The sequence below is a fragment of the Xyrauchen texanus genome, chromosome 18 (genome assembly GCF_025860055.1).
Source record: "Xyrauchen texanus isolate HMW12.3.18 chromosome 18, RBS_HiC_50CHRs, whole genome shotgun sequence".
Classification (NCBI taxonomy): domain Eukaryota; kingdom Metazoa; phylum Chordata; class Actinopteri; order Cypriniformes; family Catostomidae; genus Xyrauchen; species Xyrauchen texanus.
This window is the reverse complement of record NC_068293.1, coordinates 19952992-19979010: the sequence shown is the minus strand read 5'-3', so window position 1 is coordinate 19979010 and position 26019 is coordinate 19952992. Positions and strand designations below refer to the sequence as shown.

The following is a 26019-nucleotide window of genomic DNA, read 5'->3' as shown; positions in this document are numbered from 1 at the left end:
TCTTGCCATCCTAACATTGGACGATTATATAGTTAGTTGCATGTTAGGAATAACATTGCATTTTAGTATTTGCATTTAGCATTGTTTTTCACCCTAACAGAACAGACCTGAAAATCCAGTAGAGATCCCCTTTTATAAAGCATACTCACATTCTGACATCCAGCAGTTGATTGGTTTGCTCAGTGAAGTTATTAGGGTGGTTACTGAGGACTTCTTTAGAGTGGGTTTGAGTGTGGCTGGGCTGAGTCTGGATGCTGTCTGATTGGGGGTTACTTGGACTGGGTTTGGGTGGGACACAGCTGGATGATAGATCCTGCACTCCTCTTGCACACACAGTGGTAAAGCTCAGGCCTTTCTGCTTTGCATACAGCTGATACTGCACGTAAGAAAGCTGGCGTCCTGCCTTTATACTGCAATAAACACAAAAGGCAAAAATATTAGCATGTTGGAGCCATGATCTCATATGTAGTGCATGTGCTTCAAACATGTGGTTCTGTGGTGCTCGTGTGGTAGATGCAGGTTGGAACCGGCCTGCATCATGTCGTGACTGCATTCCCCCTCTGTCTCTCCCATAATTTCCTGTATCCTCTCTAAAATCTCTAGAATAAAATGGCAAAATGCCCAAAAACACAACAAAATAAAACACCACACATACAAGTGATATTTTGTTTTTATAACACGCCCTCACCTGTCTAAAATCCACTCTGGCCGCACTACTTTCTCTCCTCTGAGATCCTGTATTTTGCGGTTGGGCAGGTTAGTGGCAATGACATGTGTGGTTTTGGAGCGCGAGTAATAGACATGGAACTGCCCACCATGCAGCATCATCAGCCTGCGCAGCTCATCTGCACTGGGATCTGTACATACAAACACACACATACAAGATTAAAAAAACACGTCAGAGGCACAGCGGTTAGCACTCATCACTTTTTGATAATTTCCAGCCACTCTCTAATATAGCATTCTAATTAAGAAAGAAAGCATTTTTTAAAGTGCATACATCTGTTCTATAATATGACTACAAATAATACATTAACATTAAAGGGATAGTTCACTCGATTACTAATGTTGTTTCAACCCTGTATGACTTACTTTCTTGTAAAGAGATGTTAGGAAGACCGACAGCCTCAGTTAACATTCACTTTCATTGCATGGAAAAACAAAAGTATAAGGTGATTGAGGCTATCAGTCCCTAACATCTCCTTTTGTGTTTCTCAGAAGAAAGTTGAATAATTACAGATCTGTTTTTTGGGGGAACTATCCCTTTAAAGTGATGTTCTGGGTTCAATACAAGTTAAGCTCAATCGACAGTATTTGTGGCATAATGTTGAATACCACAAAAATTCATTTCGACTCGTTCCTTTTTTTCTTTAAAAAATAAAGCAAAAATCGAGGTTACAGTAAGGCACTTACAATGGAGCAGTTAGAATGGAAGGGAATGGGGAAACTGAAAGTGAATATGGCCAATTTTTGGAGGGTTAAACAGAAATGTGAAGCTTCTAATTTTATAAAAGCATATATTAATTCTTCTATTAAAACTTGTTTATTTGAGCTGTAAAGTTGTTTAAATTGTAATTTTTACAGTCATTTTAGGGTTTGTTGACATTATATTGTCATGGTAACGAAGATGTTAAATTGTCTATAACGTTAAAGAGAAAAGGTAAGTGATTTCATCACACTAAAATCATGTTAACACACATATTGTTTATGTCGTGACTATACTTTTGAAACAGTGAGTATTTCAACATTAAAAAATTGCCTCACTGTAACCATTTTTGCTCTTTTTTTTTTCAAGGAGGGACGAGTCAAAATACATTTTTTGTGGTAAATCAACATTATGCCACAAACACTTTCGATTGAGCTTAACTTGTACTGAGCCCAGAACATTATTTTAACACTAATGTTCATTTTGTGAAGAATGCTTGTCTGCATCTTCACATTTGTAACTGGAGCATATGTAGGTGATGGTAGGGATATGGGGAGAGAAGTCTGACCTGTGTATCCGTTGACGTAGATGGCCACACCACTGAAGATACAGGACGATGTTCCATCTTTCTGCTTCTCTCTCGGGGCATCCTTCTGAAACTGCTCCTCAAGCTTGGACATTTTTGCAGCCATGTAACCACCCTAAACACACATATAACAAAAACACAAGCAATGTTCATAAAAGGAAATGCTCCATTCGCATTTAGACAGTCAAAGAAAGATCAAATTAGAGAGCACAGATGGGACACTCACACTTATACAGTAGATTATAATTCTAATAGAAAATCCCTCAGAAACAAAATGAGCAGACAAGAAAATAGACCCCCACACACAAAGAAAAATGTGCAGTGTCTGGCTGACAAGCATTTGATTACGCCTCAGACATTCAATGAGTCTGGAGGTGCAAGTCTGCCCTGCTGGTGCGGCGACTCTGTCTCCATGGCAACGGATGGAACGCTAGAATTCAGGAGTTGAGCCTGAACCAATAAACAGTCACACACACACACACACACACACACACACACACACACACACACACACACACACACACACACACACACACACACACACACACACACACAAAAAATACTCTACAATGCTAACTCGCGCTACCTGTACTGAGAGGAAATTCCCCTGAACCTAATTAATACAGACTGAAATTTGAGGAAACAAAGACCTGAAGGCAAAGACTGCTCCGTTTTAGTAAACTTTAAATTCGGCACAAAATAATCGTTATATCGAACATGCACTGCCAACAATCACAAGCATACATGGGATCTGGGGTCTTTAATTATGATTAACAATCACAAATCATTAAACAATAAAAACCAATAAATTACACAAACTCTACCCTTTCCTGATATTTGGCGTCAAAACACTCATAAGACAAACTAATAAGAAAAAAAATAGTGACTGCAATTTAAACGGTAAATGCAGAGTAATATATGTGGTTCAGCTAATGCTGAGGAACATGAGGATATTGGAGCCAATCAAATCTCTCAAAAGGCTTGCTGCTTTCAGACTGTGGTGGCAGACCAGAGATGCTGGCCACCAGTGTGGAAAATTGGAATTACTCACTGGTGTATTACAAATAAAAACCTGTCTAGATTTCAGTAGTCACACACACACACACACACACACACACACACACACACACACACACACACACACACACACACACACACACACACGTTGTGTTTCCATGTTTTATGGGGACTTTCCATAGACATAATGGTTTTTATACAGTACAAACTTTATATTCTATCCCCTAAACACAACCCTACCCCTAAACCTAACCCTCACAGAAAACTTTCTGCATTTTTTTACATTTTCAAAAAACATAATTTAGTATGATTTATAAGCTGTTTTCCTCATGGGGACCGACAAAATGTCCCCACAAGGTCAAACATTTCGGGTTTTACTATCCTTATGGGGACATTTGGTCCCCACAAAGTGATAAATACACGCTCACACACACACACACACACACACACGGGTAACCACTTGCCTTGGGTTCCATGGTTATGAGGAAAAGTGGGTTACAATACCAGTGAATCAACATTTAGTTTTTGCAGTTGTAGTTTATGCCAAAATGAAAAGTCTCTCAAAATGTATGCCATCCCTCAGGTGTACACATAATATCTTCAACACATATGAAGATTTTTAGAAGAATATCTCAGCTCTGTTGGTCCATACAACGCAGTTGAATGGGTACCCACATTTTGAAGCTCCAAAATGCACATGAATTCAGCATAACAGTAATCCATATTACTGCAAAGGTTAAATCTGTGTGTTCAGAGATGATATGATAGGTGTGGGTGAGAAACAATTTCATATTTTAGTCCTTTTTACTATAAATTCACTTCTGCCAAGTAAGTGGTGATATGCACGAAGAATTAAAATAGAGATTTATAGTGCAAAAGGACTTAAATATTGATCTGTTTCTCATCCATAATTAACATATAGCTTCTGAAAATATGGATTAAACCACTGGAGTCATATGGGCAGTTTATTTAGCAAGAAAGTAAGTCATACACATCTGGGATGGCATGAGGGTGAGTAAATGATGAGATCATTTTCATTTTTGGGTGAACTATTCCTTTAAAAGACAACATGGTAAATCAGATGAAGCCTCACCATTACCTGCTATGGAGCCTCACTCCAAATCTTTGATACAATTTCAAGAATACCTTATGGAAATGTTCCATACTTTTGGGTGCATGGCATGACAAATGTCCCAGTCTTTGATATTAAGTTTAACTAACGCTTTCTTTAGAATAAAAAAAAAAATTTAAGTAGGCTATTGGGCATTCATTGTTCTTCTTCATTTCAAGCTTTACTTAATATATTTGGGTTTGGACAACATCATTATTTTTGTTGGGATAACATTTTCTTTTTTAAAACTGGGCAGGAGATTTCAAATTTCCAGTATGCTTTGTATGGCACTAAACAGGGAGAGTAAATGGTAAAATGTACTGTTATATAATGTGACTTTGTGCAAGATAAATGTGAAGGAGGAAGACTTGCATTTGATTTGTTACGGTTTAATGTTTTGCTGTGTTATTTATAAGAGTTTCTGTTATTTTGGAGGTTAACATTACGGTGAATCGTGGAGCTTGAGCTCAGGTCAAAGATAGGATTGTTCTATAATGCTTTACTCATTGAGCAATTGCTATGCTAAATGCTTGAAGTATTTAAATTGAGATTGCATGGTAATTTTAAGTTCAGACACAGTTAAATTTAAAGTGCCATCAAAATAAGTTTATAAACTAATATATTAATATCGGCACAATAGCACTCCTGCTGTGGTATTTCGTACGTATTGTAGCACACCTGAGCAGAGGGCACCTGTACATCTGTTAGTCATTTAATTTAATGCTGTCTAGAAAATGTATATACAAGAACTCTCACTCACTGCCTCCACGATGCCCGTTTAGTACAAAATATGAGATTTCAATTAATTTAAACTTGGAGTTTAGAAACATTAAAAATTGAAGGTAATTGTCTGCCTAAAATGTTTTGATATCTGCAACCTTATTAGGGTTTACAGTGAAATAAATGACCCCTTCAAATCCTGATCACACAGTTGCAGTTTATTTAGCAATTAAGACAAGATGACTCTACATTATCCTGCTTATTGTACAGCTACTTACCAAATAAATAACTAAATGGACAAAATATTTGTATTTGAAATAAAGACAATGCAGAGGCCTTTGTACATTAATTAGGTCATAGTAATGTTGTTCCATAACCTTTCAATGGTTATGGCTTGGCTCATGAATATTAAAAGCCAAGCCTTCATTGTAGTACATTTTGTTAATTTGCTTCCAAAACACTAATGCAAATCAGTAGGAAATCGATTGTACAATGATAAATTATACAGTTAAATTGCCTATATACAAAAATATTTGACCACAGAGTGCTCCTGAGAATTCCTGAGAATTGTGTAACAATAAAGAAAGATAGCTTCTTACCCTTCCTCCCCATCCATCATCATCACTGGCTTTCTTTCTCCATCCATCTCGACTCATACTGAGGGACCTGAAAGAAAATGATCAGTGAAACGGGTCAGAAATCCACACATGCAAGTGACTGAAAACAGGACACATGAAAACAGGAAGGTGGATACATCCGTTCTCATACAAACACTTTCACATGCTTACACACTCAAAGTAAGCAAGCAGACAAATACAAGTGCTACCACTTCAATTAGCAGTTGAGTGACAGCCATCTTTATTAAAATGAATCTCTATCTGAAAAGCTACAACGTAAAAATAAATCCTGTTAAATTTACGGTGAAAAACTGGCAGCTGTGTTTGACAGAATTTCGCTGTAAAAAATACGGTAACCACGTTTCAGGCTTTATGGGATGTAATTTTGATGCTTGTATAGTTTAAGGTGCATTACCAACGTTATATTATATACTTTTTTCACTTTGTAATGTATTCTTAATCACCGTAGTAATTAAAGAATGGCACATGATGACATGAAGTTCATCAATAGAGGCCGTTCCAGCAGTAATGACCAAATATAGCTGCAAGCAGTGATGACGGGCCCAAGCACCATGGGTTCATTTCCACCCGGTAACTTTCGGAAAACTATGCATGATGGACACATGCATTTGGTCAAGTAAACAAGTAAGACACCATGTCTTACCTTCTGCCCAGACATAATCATTAACAACTTTGATGTGTCTGGCAAATTAAATAAATGTGTAATTATGGCAAGTTTTGGAATACCCTTGAACATCAACAACATTGTTGCCAGCAAGAGGCCCTATGACCGTGACCCACCATTAGGGCTGAAATGATTAGTCGACGTTAAAATGTCATTGTCGAATAGTTGTTTTATCTCATTTAGCATAACATGAGATCACATTAAACTGTAATGATGACTCGAGAGAGCAGCACTGCAGTTCACGTCTGACTGAGGAGAGGAGGAATTACACAGATCACAGTCCAGATGCACTCTAAACCTTCCAAACAGCTTCATCTTATGTAGATTGCAAAGTATGAGGAAATTATACAAAAAACCAATAAGTAAATACAGAAGCACTCTCGTTGTGGAATAAGTGGAGTCGGAGCTCTTTAAAGGAAACACCCCGGTGTTACATCTTAAATGCAGTTTTAATGCTCTATAGCTTTATTAAAGTTCACATAAAACAGAAGCAGGTCTTGTAATTAACTACAAACTCAGACTCTGGCATTTCTCTGTGCAGTCAGTGCCTCTTCTATGTGTTGTGCGAATGTCCCATTCTAAGGGGGAGAGATTGAAACTGCATCTGGCTGATACACACTCCGCCACGGGGACGCTCGTCACTCGACCCCGCACTTGCTAAAGCTAGATTACAACACAAAGGCATGCGACTTATTGAATCATAAAATATGTAACTGTACATTTCTTATCATGTCGAAATACAAAGCAATACACAGCTTTATTAATAAGAGAGAGTTAATTTTTTTGGTGAGTTAAAGATGGATTGAAGTGAACAGAATGGTGAGAGCGGTAGTCTTCACCCAGTTATACACGGCAACAAAATATGTTTGATTTGTTTTGGCTTGTTTTCCAATAAAAACAAACTCATTTAAAACAATGTACATTTCTTTAGCAGCTATATTGCAGAATTAAAAATTTAAAAGATCTAAAAATCTTTAATAAAAGATGCATTCACCTGAGAAACAGCATATAAGATATTTAGACTTGATTTTAGAGAATAGATCTTAAATAGAAGAATATTTTGTCTTTACTGCACTCGCAGAAGTATAACCAAGTGAAAAAATATATGTATAAACAAAATGCACTTATATTTAAGATACATTCTCTAGATACCTTTATATGTTGCTTCTCAAGTCAATGTATCTTGTTTTAAAAATTTGTAGACTACTTTAAATGGAAAACAAGACAAAAAATACAATAGTTTTTTTTACAGTGAATTTCTTTACTGAATTAAACTTAATAAAGTAATTCAGTGAATGTCATTTAGAGGTATTTTTAAAAGAAATTTTTTTTCCTCTTTATTGTTAGGAAGCATGTTTAATACAACCTTTTAAGCCGGGACACAAGCTGAATAATCGGTTAAGAACTAATGATTAATCATTGCAATAATTGCCGAATAGTCGAATAATAATTCTAATAATCGTTAGATTAATCGATTATCAAAATAATCATTAGTTGCAGCCCTACCCACCATAGCCACATTCATGTCATAAGCATCATTATACATATGGCTGATTTGTCAAATACACTACATCATCATAGAATATCATCTGTCGCCTTGATAACACTTTTCAAGATATCAAGAATCCATTCATTATTTTACATCAGCTGTGTTTTGACCTTATTGTTAAAAATTGTGTAATGTAATGTAAGAGAACCATTTCAAAGCCTTTTGTAAGGGTCACGCTTCCTGTTTCCAGTTGGTGGCGCTATGACCATGACCCTCAGTAGCCATATCCATGTGATCAGCTCCCATTCCCAAAAATACAGCTCAATTTTGTTCTAAATTACACAATAAATGCAGAAAATAGGAGACATTCCCCGTATCCTTTTTTGCCATAAATGTATTGCCTTGCCATGGCAAAACCATTCAATATATTAAAAATCCATTAGCAATTTAGCATCTTTAATGTCTTGGCATAATGTTGCCTAAATTTGGTGACAGTCCCTAGAAGGAGTTTTTAAAAGTTCAAAGTCTGTAATTTTCGTTGGTCGAGCTAATGACAGCAATTAAGTGCTTCGACTTCATGAGAACAATATATGTACCAAGTTTGGCGACTCTAGGTGAAAATTGGGTGCTACAGATACCGTGTTACATGCCCATTTTTGGTTAATACAATTTAATTGATTCCAAACATAAAAAATACAAACACAACATAAAAAACAAAATCAATTATTCACATTAAACCCCATCCCCTGAACCAAGTGCAAATGCGAGATAACGGTATGCGATTTAACTTCTCCAGTTAGTTTGCAATGGCGAAATAGGGGCAAGAACTTCCTGTTCAATACAAAACCAGGGAGGGGATCACTCAGGTAGAAGCGACCAATGAGCCAAATGTCTGAGACCAAATGCATAATAATAAAAAAAATCTTGGGTAGGCCTAGCCCACCTTTATCAATCGGCCTATGTAACTTGTTGAAATGTAATCTGGGACGTTTACCATTCCAAATAAAGGACTTCACTATGCCATCAAATTGCTTGAAATAAGAGAGGGGGACATCTACAGGAAGAGACTTTAGCAGGTAGTTGAATTTTGTAATACAATTCATTTACATAACATTAACCTTCCCAATCATACATAAATATAATGAAGCCCACCTGCCCACATCACTTGAAAACCTTTTTATTAAAGGGTTTAAATTAACTTTAGGAATAAATTAATTTGGGAATAAAATGCCCAAATACTTTATGCACTGTTTGGACCACTGGAAGGCACCAGGTTGAAAAGCTGTTATTGGGCAGTACCCTGTCAGAGCCAAAGCATATTTAGACCACTTGACTCTGTAATCTGAGAATTTAGAAAAGGAATTAAGAATTCTGTGGGGTTAGAGACGAATAATAAAATATCATCTGCGTAAAGCAAAAGCTTATGCACCACACCTCCTGCCATCACCCCTGTAAAATCATCCGCCTTTCTTATCGCGGCTGCTAATGGTTCCAGGGCAAGAGAGGACAATAATGGGGAAAGAGGGCAAGCATGCCGGGTGCCCCTATCCAGAGTAAAATAATCTGAAATGAATCAATTTGTTTGTACCTCTGCTACCGGGTGTCTATAAAGTAATTTAATACATTCAATAAAAGTATTTCCAGACCCATATATTATCAAAACCTTAAAACAATAATCACATTCTACCATATCAAACACCTTTTCTGCGTTAAGTGAGATGGCAGTGACCGTAGTCTGATCATTTGCCACTGACCACATTATATTGATGTTATAAGAAGAGCTGTGGCCTGAATGAACCCCACCTGATCTCTATGTATAAGAGATGTCATAACTTTACATAATCGGTTAGCCAAAATTTGACAATTTTTGTCTGAATCTTTTTATGAATCAGACTGATCCAGGCATGTGTCATGGTTGGCGAAAGCTTTCCAGACTTTAATTATTCTGTATAAACTTCTAACTTGTAATTCTTTCTATAATACAAACACACACACAGAGCGTTACAGCAGGACAAAAAACACTGAAGTAGTTGTAAGCTCTACATGAAGCACTTGTCATCTCAGTCTGCTCACATACACTTTACAAGTTAATATATCTGTAGCAGCGCAGTCTCAATGCCAGAGACACAGGAAAACACAGAGAGGTAATCTTTTTACATGTCTTCATAGCCTTCATGAGTCTAAAAATGTGTTAGTAACAACAACAACTTACATTTATATAGCGCTTTTCTCAAACTCAAAGCGCTTTACATAGTATAGGGGGAATCTCCTCAACCACCACCAGTGTGCAGCATCCACCTGGATGATGCGACAGCAGCCATAGTGCGCCAGAACGCCCACCACACACCAGCCATTGGTGGAGAGGAAAGTGAGTTAAAGTTATTCCTTGCAATCCACCTTAATGCAGAGTCAAATAATGCAGAGTTTACACTACACGATTTTAGGCATGATTTTCACTCACTGACAGTTTTGTGGAGATCGCCAACAAAAGCCCGAAATCATAGGCAAATCGGAGCTCACTCCCGTGAGCGACGAACAAAATATATTAATTATCAAAGACGTGATCTGAGGTATCTAGAATGTTATATATCTAGACCTGTCTACGATTCCAAATCACACAATGTGAAGTGTGTTTTGACTGAATACAACTGCAGCGTTAACCTACAGCCAATGAGAGAGAAGGAAACGGGGCACAGGAAGTTTCAGTGGGAGGAGTCCTGATGTACCAGCAACAGAACAGCAACAGAACATCAACTAGCCTTGCTGCGGTTTCAAGAAAGTCTCATTGGACCGAAGAAATGGAGGTAAACTTAGTGGAACTTTGGCAGGTGCACCAGCACCTATTTGATGTTTGCTCTGAACTGTACCACAACCGGGTGGAGAAGGAGAAGAGTAGAAGAGAAATTGCCAATTCTCTTGGACAGTCAGGTAAGCAAATAGGTAAGATTTTTCAGTAGGAGCTACTTTTTCATATTGTAACCAATAAAATATATGCTGCCTTTAGCAGCACATCATATTTCTGAAATGCATAACATATGATCATACATGTTCGTATCTCGTATCACTTCTCGTGTGTACTCTGTTGTGAAATGTAATTTGGAGTACAGGCAGATTTGTCAGGGATTCTTCAATAGTGAAATGTTTTGTAATGTGTTCACCCCTGTTGCCGATTCATCATGTAATTTGAAAACTGTCTGTCTTGTCACGGAAGTTGTAAGGTTGTGTAATATGAAATGTACCACAATCCGACGTCTTTGAAAGTCGTGTAGTGTGTAGGAGGCATAAGTGTAATTTTAGGTTGATTTCACCTAAAAGTGTAACACTGGGGTGCTTTCAAAACAATAATCTTTTTTTTTAAATGGTTGTACAGCCAAAAACAGAAATATTGTGTGTGAGTTTGGGGCCTAGATCCATGGAAGTCAGGGCCAGTTTTCTGGAATCTGTTTGAAAACAGCAATTATTTAGTGGCACAGACATTACACATTTCTACAAAAAATTTAAAAGGGAAAAAATAACTTCAGTAAGTGCCATATTAGGGACATCAGAGGCCCCACAATAAGTCAAATTTGCTCAGCCAACACTAAAACATAAAAAGAAAAAGTATCAAATCTGTACAGCACGCTGACAGGTAACAAATTCAATTCAACCATCGTTTCATCAACAGAAACTGGTAAACAGTTAAACCAGTCTAATAATTTATGACAGAGCAACCAATGCCAAACGAAGCCCACTTACCACACACTGATGGTAACACTTGTTACCAAGTCAGATATAAGTTAAACATAAATATAGTAGTTGGAAGATTCCATGCAGACACCCAAGATCATATAATTCAGTGTGACAGAAGAAACTGTCAGCATGTCAGAGTAATACACTGGCATAAAGACAATGAAGACAAATGAAAGAGGTAAGCAATCCTTGAATCTTACTAGAGTGTCTCTTGTTCATAGCAATTTTAGTATTATCCATTCTATCACTAAAATGTAAATCTAATGTACAATAAACATGGCATACCTGTGCTTTTTATAGACAAATGCTGACTTGTGTCATTTTTAATAGTTCCCCAATGAAATGGTAACCCACTAACATGTGATGGATCAATGATGCAATGCTAACTTTCCCCCCAGATTTATTTATGTATTTAAAAAATGCATTACAAATGCAATTCACAAAAAAAAAGAAATTACTGGTCAAAATTTAAACCAATTACTTAAATGCATCCGTTCTATGATTAACATGATTTCAGTTACTAGGTTCTCAGTTCTGTGGGATTTTTCTGGTGCTTTAAGTCAAAAACATAATGTGGTGACAGTGACAGTATATTATTTATTAAAAAAAAAAATAAATAAATAAATAAAAAGAATAGTGGTGCACTGGTCAGGAAATTTGAGGCAATACTGATCTCCGATTATTTTAACACTAAGTTCGGCCGATACTGAATTTCTTAAAGTGCCCTTTGCAAGTTATATGCTGCAGTTATACGTTTATGCCCCACACAGTAAAATGATGGTAACGCTTTACAAAAAGGTTCCATTTGTTAACATAATTTAACAACATTACTGTAGTTAACATTAACTAATTAACTTAATGTAAGTTACAACATATACTAATACATTTTTTAAATCAAAAGTTGTATTAGTTAATATCCATTAATACATTATGAACTAACATGGACAATGAGCAATTGTATTTTTATTAACTAACATTATGATTAATAAATGCTGTAAAAAGATATTGTTCATTGTTTGTTCATGATACCTAATGTATTAACTAATGTTAAATTAAACCTTTTTATGAATTGTTACCTAAATTACATTACAATTACATTAATTGTGAATTGCTACCATTTCATTGTATTGGAAACAGTTATTCATTATTATGTTGCAAATATCAAAAGGACGGGACAATCCCTGGTTCTCATCCACATTGTCTAATTTGCTTTATAAGTGTGATGTTGCAAGGGCTAGGTGCTCTGATTTTCAATAAGATTGGCTCTATTTTAGACAATTACTAAATAAATGTACAGTAGTGATTAGAAGAGCTAAAGCTGAATATATCCCTACTGAAACAACACTGAATTTAAATAAAGCAATGAAATTTGGAAAAATATTGATTCCTTATCTGGCACTAAAAAGACTACAGTGCTTCCACCATGTATAATGAACAACCTCATAAAAGGCATAAGGCTCAAATGCTTGATTGTTTTAATAAGCGCTTTGTTGATACTGGATCTCTATTTCAGGCACTTAAAATCAGACATTGACTATGGAAAATGAATCTTAAATTTAGTTATCGACAGTTTACAACCCATGAGGTTCAAACAGCTCTCAAATTAGATACAAATAAGTCCACTGGTCCAGGTCAATTAGAGCCTTTATTTATAAAATTAGCAGCGGACTTTATTTCTCCTCCATTCATGTATATCTTTAATCTTACCTTATCCTCAAATTAAATCTGCCTTTGTTATTTCTTTGTTAAAAGGCGGTGATCCTACTAAATTGGATAACTATAGACCCATTTCTAACCTCTGCGTTCTTTCAAAGGTTTTAGAAACTCTTATCCGTGAACAACTGTCTTTGTATTTATATGAAAATAATATTTTATCGGTTAACTAGTCAGGCTTTAAGAAAAACACAGTACCATTACAGCTGCTATGAAGGTCGTTAATGATATCACCGAGGCCCTTGATAAAGGACATCATTTTTTATACATTTATCTTAAGCCTTCGATACTGTCAATCATAAAATATTGAAACTTAGACTTAAAAATTTAGGACTCTGATAACACTATATCTTGGTTTGCAAACTATTTAAATGACAGAACACAATGGGTGTGAACGGAAGGTCACTCATCTGCACTTTTACAGATCACCAATGGTGTTCCTCAGGGGTCTGTTCTGAGGCCACTACTTTTTAATATTTATATTAATTACCTTGATTTTGATATTATAAATTGTAGTTTTAATTTATTTGCAGACAACACTGTTATTTATTGTTGTGCTTCCACTATACATCAAGCTGTGTGTCAACTACTGTCTGCATTTGATGTTGTGCAATCAAGGATGTATAGCTTAAAACTTGTTTTAAATGCTGATAAAACTAAAGCCATGTTTTTCTCAAACTCAAAGAAATCAACAACATATCTTCACAAGCATATCTTCAGTTTGCAGAATACTATAATAGAGTCTGTATCTGAATATATATATCTTGGTTTTATACTTGAATCATTATCTTTTAAGTCTCATGTCACTCAAAACTCAAGGTAAACAAGGATTTTTCCTCAGAAATCAGTCATGTTTTACATTTGATGCAAAAAAAGAAACTAGTCTCAGCTAATTTTCTGCCTATGCTCGATTATGGTTTTGTATAACTCTGCACCATCCTATCTTTTACGTTCATTAGACACTATTTATCATGGTGCACTTAGATTAATAACAAATTGTTAATTTACTACTCATCGTTGTGAGCTGTATAATCACTTGGCACTCATTGTCCACACATAGACTAAAGCACTGGTATCTGTTCAACTACAAATCAATTTGGACTTATTTCCATCATATCTCTATTCTCTTACCAACAGAAAATACTGAGAAGTATTCCTTACACTCTCAGAATTTGTATACCCTTTCAGTTCCATTTGTTTCGAACAGAATTTGGGAAACATTTAAATATGCTGCCCCCTGTGATTGGAACATTCTACAAAATTATTTTAAGACTAAAAGGCTGGCGTCAATGTGTACTTTTAAATATCTTATTTGAGAATCTGAGAAAGAGGGATCAATTTGTAAATGTTTTTAAATATATTATAATTTTTTACTTCTTTGTGAATTTCTTTTTTATTTGTATTTGTATCATTATATGCTATTTAAGACTGAAAACATCTGCGGCTGACTGTCTTGGCCAGGACACTTCTATAAACGAAATTCTTAATCTTAGTGAGTTTTATATCCTGGTTAAATAAAAAGGCCATTGTGACATACTGACAACCACAACCCAAGAAAACACCACACACAGCAGGGATACTTTCAAAAATAAGAAAAATTAATCCATTAAAAACTCTAAAACTGCTCCAGTGAGAAATCATTAATATCTATATTTTATTTACTGTCTTTGGCGTCTGGTTGTAACACAAATCACTAATTATTAAGTAAATGCATGAAGCATGGTGCTGTTATTGAAGAATAAACAGTAACATCTATTATTAGTGGTATTGTGACCAACATTAATCTGATTTAATTTGGGATCCTCACAGAATAGCGCTGAGAAGACTGACTGATGAGATATTGAGAGCACCTGGAAAGCGTGCATGTCTGATTGACAACGAGAGTGCCCATGTTAAAGACAGTTTCTATCACTCCACACAACGTCTGATTGTCACGACTCGTGTTATGTCATGTGTACTCAGATTTGTATTTGCATGTTTATTTGTTGTTTAATTCATTTTTATACCAATTTGCAGCCACTTTATCCTCTTCCTGCTCACTGTCAGAATAACCACCATAATGTATCTAGAAAATGGGCAACATAACATTCATTCACATTTTTAAAAACAAAACAGCATATTCATGTGAAATGAAAAGTTTAAATTCGTGAATGCTTAGAATTGGCAACAACTCCAAAGGCCATTCTGTCATACTTCAATGGCTGAGCAAGCATGTGTGATTCCCTGTGTGCTGCAAAAAATATTGGCCCCGATTCTAGGCACGATTGGCTAATTGCCGATCATGGATTTAACACGAATATCAGCCGATTTCGATCGGTGGCCGATCGATTAGTGCACCCCTAATTTTTGACAAATATATAATATCAAAATAGTACAAATATATATATATATATATATATATATACAGTGAGGAAAATAAGTATTTGAACACCCTGCTATTTTGCAAGTTCTCCCACTTAGAAATCATGGAGGGGTCTGAAATTGTCATCGTAGGTGCATGTCCACTGTGAGAGACATAATCTAAAAAAAATCCAGAAATCAAAATGTATGATTTTTTAACTATTTATTTGTATGATACAGCTGCAAATAAGTATTTGAACACCTGAGAAAATCAATGTTAATATTTGGTACAGTAGCCTTTGTTTGCAATTACAGAGGTCAAACGTTTCCTGTAGTTTTTCACCAGGTTTGCACACACTGCAGGAGGGATTTTGGCCCACTCCTCCACACAGATCTTCTCTAGATCAGTCAGTTTTCTGGGCTGTCGCTGAGAAACACGGAGTTTGAGCTCCCTCCAAAGATTCTCTATTGGGTTTAGGTCTGGAGACTGGCTAGGCCACGCCAGAATCTTGGTATGCTTCTTACAGAGCCACTCCTTGGTTATCCTGGCTGTGTGCTTCGGGTCATTGTCATGTTGGAAGACCCAGCCTCGACCCATCTTCAATGCTCTAACTGAGGGAAGGAGGTTGTTCCCCAAAATCTCGCAATACATGGCCCCTGTCATCCTCTCCTTAATACAGTGCAGTCGCCCTGTCCCATGTGCAGAAAAACACCCCCAAAGCATGATGCTACCACCCCCATGCTTCACAGTAGGGATGGTGTTCTTGGGATGGTACTCATCATTCTTCTTCCTCCAAACACGGTTAGTGGAATTATGACCAAAAAGTTCTATTTTGGTCTCATCTGACCACATGACTTTCTCCCATGACTCCTCTGGATCATCCAAATGGTCATTGGCAAACTTAAGACGGGCCTTGACATGTGCTGGTTTAAGCAGGGGAACCTTCCGTGCCATGCATGATTTCAAACCGTGGCGTCTTAGTGTATTACCAACAGTAACCTTGGAAACGGTGGTCCCAGCTCTTTTCAGGTCATTGACCAGCTCCTCCCGTGTAGTTCTGGGCTGATTTCTCACCTTTCTTAGGATCATTGAGACCCCACGAGGTGAGATCTTGCATGGAGCCACAGTCCGAGGGAGATTGACAGTCATGTTTAGCTTCTTCCATTTTCTAATGATTGCTCCAACAGTGGACCTTTTTTCACCAAGCTGCTTGGCAATTTCCCGTAGCCCTTTCCAGCCTTGTGGAGGTGTACAATTTTGTCTCTAGTGTCTTTGGACAGCTCTTTGGTCTTGGCCATGTTAGTAGTTGGATTCTTACTGATTGTATGGGGTGGACAGGTGTCTTTATGCAGCTAACGACCTCAAACAGGTGCATCTAATTTAGGATAATAAATGGAGTGGAGGTGGACATTTTAAAGGCAGACTAACAGGTCTTTGAGGTTCAGAATTCTAGCTGATAGACAGGTGTTCAAATACTTATTTGCAGCTGTATCATACAAATAAATAGTTAAAAAATCATACATTGTGATTTCTGGATTTTTTTTTTTTTAGATTATGTCTCTCACAGTGGACATGCACCTACGATGACAATTTCAGACCCCTCCATGATTTCCAAGTGGGAGAACATGCAAAATAGCAGGGTGTTCAAATACTTATTTTCCTCACTGTATATATATATATACTTATATATTACTCGCTGCTCAAAAACAACCATTACAACAAAAAAAAAACAATTGCAGTAAGTCATGGCAATTGCTTCCTGCATTACATGCCACATGTTTACTATAGCTTTTTTCATCAACAATGAGGGATTTACACATGATAAATGTAAGGAATTAGTCAGGCAGATGGAGAAGGTTAATGAGTTAGGGACACGCATCCGAACGCTAGTGGAGGTCAGTGAGAAAGAGAAGCTGGTAGATACTGTTTCGGATGCGGGTAGAACAGCAATCAATACACACACTTTGGCTCCTGAAGAGCCCCTGCAGCATGTCGTTTGGGTGACGTCTCGGCGGCATACTCGCTCAGCAAAGCACCACCACTCTCCCATTTCTGTTAGGGTTTCCAACCGATTCTCCCCACTCAGAATCATGTTGAAAGAGCCATAATAACTGGTGATTATATTGTAAGGAATGTGGAAATAGAGACTCCAGCCAAGTGCTGGCTAATGCTAAACGTAGACTTTCTAAAATTGTTATTCATGTTGGCACTAATGTCTGGCTTCGCCAATCGGAGATCATGATCACGATAACGTTAGAGGTGTGTGAACTTGCAAAAACGATGCCAGACACTGTAATATGATCCTGTTCTTCATAGTGAAGAGGTTTATAGTAGATTAGTGTCACTGAATGGCTGAATGTCCGGAGAATAGCATAGGATTTATAGACAATTGGAAGAGATTTTGGAATAGACTTGACCTGATAAAGAGAGACAGACTCCATCTCTCCAGGGAAGGTGCCACTCTACTCTCTCGTAATTTGGCTCATTGTCTTAATAATGATAGTATTTGACTAACTGGGGCCCAGGTCAGGAAGCAGACAAACTTGTTAATCCGAACGTCTGCTAACTGCCTTGAGACGTCACATAGGTCACATAAACTACAACACAATGAGACTGCATCACTAAGATATCACATAGAGACGGTGTCTGTTCTCCAAACTACCAAACACAAAACTCTCACTAAATAATTTAGAAACAATTTGATTAAGGTCAAACTTGAAAAAATTAAATAAAAAATTAAGATAAACATCATATAAAAGGTAAGGCTACTAATTATTAGATCTATTTCTACCAAAGCACTAATTGTAAAATACAATTATTACAGATCATAGTTTGGATGATCGGTCTGTTTGACTGAAACCTGGCTTAAACCAGATGAATATATTAGTTGAAATGAATCTACTCCCCCAAGTTATTGTTATAAACATGAGCTTCGTCTGAAGGGACAGTGAAGTTTTTGGTGTTACTCAAAGGACAGGGTATAAGTTTAAGTCTTTTGAACTAATAATGCTAAATATGACACCATCAGATATAAATAGTCTTTTGCCCTTGCTACAGTATATAGATCACCCAGGACTTATGGTGAATTTGCAAATGTTCAATCTGATCTAGTAGTTAATGTAGATAGAGCTTTAATTGATGGTGACTTCAACATTCACATAGATAATGAAAATGACACATTGGATTAGCATTTATCGATATTCTCAACTCTCTTGGAGTCAGACAAAATGTGACAGGTCCCAGTCATCACCACAATCATACGCATAATCATATTTAATTCTGTCACATGTTGATGAGTTGATGTAGATACTATAGAAATTCCACCGCAGAGTGATGAAATCTCAGATCATTACCTCGTCTCTTGTTTGTTATGATAAAACAATTGCTAATGTCACTCAATCTACACCACACTAAGGTTCAGGTAGAACTATCCTTTTGACCACTAAAGATAGCTTCACTAATAATCTTCCAGAATTGCCTCTTACTCAGTAAGCCAAAAATTCTAGAACTTGATGAAATAACAGAAAATATAAATACAGTCTTCTCTAGCACTCTTGATGGTGTACAAAATCAGATGTATTTCGTGGTGCATGGAAGGATAGTGTCTGTAGCAACAGACAGGCACTTAAAGCTGCCAGGTCAGCATATTTTAACCAACTCATATAAAATAACCACAACAACAGTTGACGGTCTCAGACTCTACGCCACCTAGAGGACTTGGGTATTGGGTACACTGGGAATTAGGTATTCCAAATTGGGGAGAAAAAGGGGAGAAAATAAATAAAAATTTAAATAAAAAAAGAGCCTCTTCTTAATATTAACTCCTCGCTATCCTTAGGACATATCGCAAGAAACTTTAAAATGGCAGTTATTAAACCACTCATTACGAAGCCACAGCTTGATCCTAGAGAAAAAAAGCATCCATTTATGTCGAAAACACTAGAAAAGGTAGTGTCCTCCCAACTATGTTCATTTCTACAGAAATGGAATATATGAATAATTTCAGTCAGGGTTTAGGCCTCATCACAGTACAGAGACTGCACTTATCAGAGTTACAAATGACTTGCTTTTATCATCTGATCACAGCTGCATTTCTTTTCTAGTGCTTTTAGATCTTAGTCCTGCCTTTAACACTATAGATCACGACATTCTCTTCAATAGGGTAGAGAATTATGTTGGCATTAGTGGACTTGCATTAGCATGATTTAGGTCCTAATTATCAGAACGCTATCACTTTGTATGTGTAAATGAGGAATTGTCAAATCAAACAAAAGTATGGAGGGATCTGATTTAGGACCTCTGCTTTTCTCCTTATACATGTTGTCTCTGGGAGATATTATCAGGAATCATGGAATATGTTTCCACTATTATGCAGATGATACCCAACTTTATATTTCTTCTAAACCCAATGAAAATTCACAATTCTCCAAATTAACAGTGTATCAATGAAATCAAGACTGGATGGCCAGAAATTTTCTTCAACTCAATTCCAACAAAACAGAGATACTAATGACTGGACCAAAAAACTCTAAAAATAAGCCACTAAAATATTATTCGACTCTCGATGGATGTAGTTACGTCAACTTCATCAGCAAAGAACTTAGGTGTTATATTTGATATGAATCTGTCCTTTGAAAATCTAATTTCCACTGTTTGTAGAACAGCATTCTTCTACCTGAGAAATATTGCTAAGCTATGACACATGCTCTCTGTGGCTGATGCTGAAAAATGAATTAATGCGTTCATGACCTCAAGACTACATTATTGTAATGCATTACTGGAAGGATGTCCAGCAAGTTCAATAAATAAACTTCAATTGGTTCAAAATGCAGCTGCCAGAGTGCTGACCAGAACTAAGAAACATAATCATATTAGCCCAATTTTTTCATGTTACACTGGCTAATTTTTATTCTGTAAATGTTGTATTCATTTTAAGATTCTGTTACCTACATACAAAGATTTAAATGGTCTAGCTCCACAGTACTTAAGTGACCTTCTGACAAGCTATTTTTCATCACATTCATTATGATCCTTTTCATACTAGCTCCTAAACTATGGAATAGCCTCCCTAACACTGTTCGGGATGCAGACACACTCACTCAGTTTAAGTCTAGACTAAAGACTCATCTATTTAGCCAAGCATACACCTAATTTATCCTTCAACTCACAATTAGGCTGCTTTAGTTAGTAGGGTTGAAACAATTAGTCGTCATAATCGGCAACATCGACAATAATAGGTTGTCGACAAAAATTGTCATTGTCGAATAGTCGTTTGATCTCATTTAACGTAACATGAGATCACATTAAACTGTAACGATGATGCGCGAGCACTGCAGCTCGCACATGACTGAGGAGAGGAGGAATTACACAGATCACAGTCCAGATGCACTCTAAACTTTCCAAACAGCTTCAGGTGATGTAGATTGCAAATTATGAGGGAATTATTATACAAAAATTCTAAATAAGTAAATTCAGAAGCACTCTCGTTGTGGAATAAGCAGAGCCAGAGCTCTCTAAGGAAACACCCGGCGTTACATCTTAAATGCAGTTATATTTAATGTGTTACAGTTTTATTAAAGTTCACATAATACAGAAGCAGATCATGCAAATAACTACAAACTCTGAAACTGGCATTTGTCTGTGCGGTCAGTGCCTCTACTATGAGTTGCGCAAATGTCCCAATCTAAGCGGGAGAGCTGAACAGAACTGAACTGAACCCGGCTGATGCACACGCTATCGCAGGGAGTCTCGTCCCTCGAGCTCACACACTTGCTGCAGACAGATTAGAATGCGATGGCTCGCGACTTATTGAATCTTATACTACAGGGCTGTTGAATGCTTGATTCTGATTGGTTGAGAACGTTCTAAGGTGTGCAATTATTTTCAGGGAAACGCACGGCTAAAGTAGTTCCAGGCAGGTCTTGACCGCATTACAGTTCCATATCACTTCGCGTAGTCAACTGTAATAACGGAAAATAGGATACAATTCATAACAAGAAGTGACAGCGACAAATCCACTTCAACTTCAAGAGGATTTGTCAACAGACACAGCAGCCCAATACGTCGTTGGATGATTTGAATTCTGTCAGCCCAATGCGCTTGATCTGCCATTTTCGATGTCTGACTTCACCATCAATGGAAACGTGCAGTTTAATTTTAATAAATAAATTAGTTCGAATTAACGAATGAATTATAACGTATGAATTAATAAATAAATTAAATAATATGACGCACATGATTTTCTGTCTCATTATTGCAACCTCTGTCTCTCTAATAACTACACTAATAACTGCATTAGTCTGCTGTCAGTGGCTCAAACCTCCGTTACTAACTCTAAAATGACGTTTTGGAATTAGCAACGGAGGCATGGGATTAGATGCGTAAGAAATTAGTCCTACATACAAGAGCGTTTTAATGACAAAAACTTGACAAACGTCTAGAATCACATCATCTGAACAATGTTTCGAGGTGTGGTAACTGTAGTATAAGCGGAATAATTGACTCCGGGCCGTTGAATTATTATACTCCGCTTCGCGTCGTGACCGCATTACCACCCCGGGTGTGCATTATTTTTCTAATAATTCAATGGCCCGTCGTCAATTATTCCTTACATAATACATGACACTGTGCTTTTTTTTTTTCATGAAGAAAATTGGCAATACACAGCTTTATTAATGAGAGAGAGTTTGTTTTTTAGTGAGTTAAAGATGGATTGAAGTGAACAGAATGGTGAGAGCGGTAGTCTTCACCCAATTATACACGGCAACAAAATATGTTTCTGATTTGTTTTGGCTTGTTTTCCAATATACATTTCTAAAACTCCTTTAAAACAATGTACATTTCTTTAGCAGCTATATTACAGAAGAAAAAATTGTTATCTGAGAATGATGAATATAATATAAAAAATACAAATATTTAAAAAGATTTAAAAAGTCTTTAATAAAAGATGCATTCACCTGAGAAACAGCATATAAGATATTTAGACTTGCTTTTAGAGAATACATCTTGAATAGAAGTATATTTTGTCTTTACTGCACTCGCAGAAGTATAACCAAGTGAAAAAATATATTAACAAAATACACTTATATTTAAGATACATTCTCTTAAAGTAAGTCTAAATATCTTATATGCTGCTGCTTCTCATGTAAATGTAATTTGTTTTTTTAAACAATTTTAAATGGAAAACAAGGCAAAAACACTTGATAACAATAGGATTTTTTTGCAATGAATTTCTTTACTGAATTAAACTTAATAAAAAGTATTTTTTCCCTTTATTTCAGTGAATATCTTTTAGAGGTATATTTAAAAGATGATTTTGTCCTCTTTATTGTTAGGAAGCACGTTTAATCCAACCTTTTAACTCGGGCCAAAAGCTGAATTATCGGTTAAGAACTAATGATTAATCATTGCAATAATCGGCAAATAGTTGAATAATCGTTATAATAATCATTAGATGAATCAATTATGAAAATAATTGTTAGATGCACCCCTATTAGTTAGGTCTGCCGGAACCAGAAACATCCATCATAATCTATAACTGCATAAAATAGAACGGCATCTACGCTAATATTATTCTATTTGTTTTCATATCCCGAGGTTACCAGAGCCTGCCAGATCCAGCTCTGTTCCTGCTTGGTGTCGGACTCCACTGCTTCGTGTCACTGAGAGATGATGACAAGCTACAGCCAGTGCTAGCCAGACATCACTTCAGTCTTTTGACTTCTGAGGATGAACTGATGCCAACAACCACTGTAAGACATCGGATACTACATATGCCACTGCCTGAACCTTGGTAATAGCATGGACCCCACCGAATCTCAGCAAAGTGACTTGCAGGTTGAACTGTGATGCACCTCATCATTTATCTCTCCTGCATCACCTTTGTCTATTGATGGACTATACTCTTGAAATGGAATACATAGACTATAATTTAATTGCCAACAAAAGCCTTCATCAGCCAACTTCCACAACATTAGTCATTAATCTTAAAGTTCATTAAAAATATTTTATTTTTATTTTTAAAACACTGGATCTTAATGCTTACTTAATTTTCAAATTTAAAACCATGACTTAAAATGCACACAAATAACTAATATTAGTATTATATTCATGTTGTTTAGCCAAAGGGAACTGGCGCCCACAGTGAGTCTGGTTTCTCCCAAGGTAATTTTTCTCCATTAACCAACATCATATGGAGTTTTGTGTTCCTTGCCACAGTCGCTTCAGCTTGCTCACAGGGGTTCTAAATACAATTATTATTTAATTTGTATTCACATTTTACAATTATATTTAATCAAACTACACAAATGATCACTGTAAAACATTATATATATTACAGTTTCATTTTTTGTTAATGCATAATTTCCTGTAAAGCAGCTTTGAAAAAGTGTGTGTTGTGAAAAGCGCTATACAAATAAAAATGACTTGACTAGTTGCAGGCATTTACTTTTGTTATAAAAATCATGAAATCACAAACGCCAACAGGTGACGCGAACAACAATGAATCGCCTAATTATTTTATTTATTTATTGTACATTAAATATGCACAGGAGGCTTTACTGTACTTTCAACATTAAAAGTCGCGTGCAAAATGTTTTAGTGTTTAGTAACCAAACCGCACGGGAAAGCCTTTAAACACGAACTATACTCAACCTCAGTGTTATACACGTTTATTTAACCATTTATTTGAACAAATCTGCCGCTAGGAGTGTGTAAGTTGGGACATGTATGACCATGTCCCATGTGAAGCTGTACTCTCGCGCTGGACTGTCTTAGCTACACACACGCGAGATACTTCAGTTGGAAAACGTTGAAAAAATTGAAAGCCATGGAAGTCTAGAACAGACAATGAATAAAGGGGCAGCTGATAGAAGAATTGTTCAGACACGGTGGAGGATAACGAGTCAAGTGACATTTCGGACAAAATAAACTGCATTCTAATCAACATTTGCAACAGTGTTGCAGAAGTGCAATACCAGTCAGACCGATCAGTTCAATACAGAACAAAATAGCTGTGTAAATCTGCGCGTGATTTGTGGTTTCTTTTGGAAATGAAACAATAAAAAACTGACATTGTTTCTTACCAATTATCCCCCTTCTTTACAGATGTGTTTTGTTCAAACCAAAGCGCCTTTGTTTCCGCTCTTGGGTTGCGTCCTCCCCTTTTGCGTCAATTTTGAAAGATTATTAACAGAGACTTCGTGCATACTGGGCCCTTTCCACATCAACATGCTCCCATAACTGCACGACTTACTCTATTTACCCTTCATTCGCACACCTCCATAGCTAACCACTTCCTCACTGCCGCCTCTCTACCAAATGTACTGCTTGTTTTCCGCGGAAGATCCTCCTCTCGGCCGGGTTCACACAGTGACAGCGCTTCCTCTGTCTGTTATTCACAGCGCCATCTAGCAGTAGAGTAACATGCAGTTTCAGGACCGCAGTTTTAGGACAGCCTTTCTAGGATCCTTTTATGTTTATTTTTTTTGACAGCGCCACCTATCGAATTGGATGACCGATAAAGCGCAAGGCAGTATGCCCGACAAAGTTTTAAAGGTATATTCCACCCAAATACCATTTTCTGCCTGATGGCATTTTAAAAGTTTATTCCACCCAAATACAACTTTCTGTCTTGCAACTCTTGCCAACTTGGTTGCTAAGAGCAGCAAGTTTAGCAATTTGTTTAACCAATTAGCATAATTAACTCATTATCAGGTAAACAATTATGGAATCAAATGCTATGGCCTTTGCAGTCACTAGATCTCAACCAGACATGTCAAAGTTTGGAGAGAGGAAAGACACAAGTATGACTCTGGGGGCAGATTCAAGATTGTGTATATATTTTATAAAATAATACAAAATTGCAATACAACACCCTAAAAAAAAATAAGACCCTTCTTTTGCCCATCAGCTGCCACATGGACAGAACTGCTGTAAGCTTCACAGACTATTGAGGGAGTGAGACAAAGACAGAGAGAGAGAGAGAGAGAGAGAGAGAGAGAGAGAGAGAGAGAGAGAGAGAGAGAGAGAGATACTACATATATAATTAATACATATCAATCTTAATGTTCATATTGCTGTTATTGTGTACTTTCCAAAGTTTTGGACAAATTGTATTTTGATGCATTGACAACAATGTTTCTTGAACCTTTTATGTCACTAAAGCCCATTTGAAAAGAAAACAAAAACAATTGAATAAAGAGAGACGTTTATACCTCTTTATTTATACAAATTGTTTTTCTTTCAAAAAATTATTTGCAAATAACAGACACCATCAAATACAACACATCTTGTACAAATACAAAACTATACCAATATACAAGACTAAAAATAATAACTGAAAACTTACACAAGTTTTTTTTTAAAAAAACAACCACAAGTAATTTAAAAAATATATTAAAATTAATTTAAAAATGTAAAATTAGGTTATCCTCATAATCTATAGTACACAAAACTTCACTAAAACCCCATGTTTCCATAAAACAAACCAGATTTTTAGTCAGTTTAAAATAGACAAACTCCGCTCTGATCCTTGAAGCCACAAAAGCTCTTAAAATTATCTCTGGATCTACAAAAACATTTTCCT

The 26019-nt window shown here is 36.5% G+C and overlaps 1 protein-coding gene across 1 annotated transcript in view; it reads right to left on the bottom strand.

Moving 5' to 3' along the window:
• Window positions 1-24790, bottom strand: part of LOC127658974 (DNA repair protein REV1-like) — a 49171-nt gene extending 24381 nt beyond the window's left edge. Inside the window, exons 1-5 of the mRNA XM_052148563.1 lie at window positions 24518-24790; window positions 5460-5526; window positions 1995-2127; window positions 689-857; window positions 150-410 (exon numbers count right to left, since the gene is read on the bottom strand). Coding sequence (XP_052004523.1) covers window positions 150-410; window positions 689-857; window positions 1995-2127; window positions 5460-5516 — 620 coding nt within the window. The 5' untranslated portion in view covers window positions 5517-5526; window positions 24518-24790. The remainder of the gene's footprint in view (window positions 1-149; window positions 411-688; window positions 858-1994; window positions 2128-5459; window positions 5527-24517) is intronic.
• Window positions 24791-26019: the final 1229 nt, after the last annotated feature.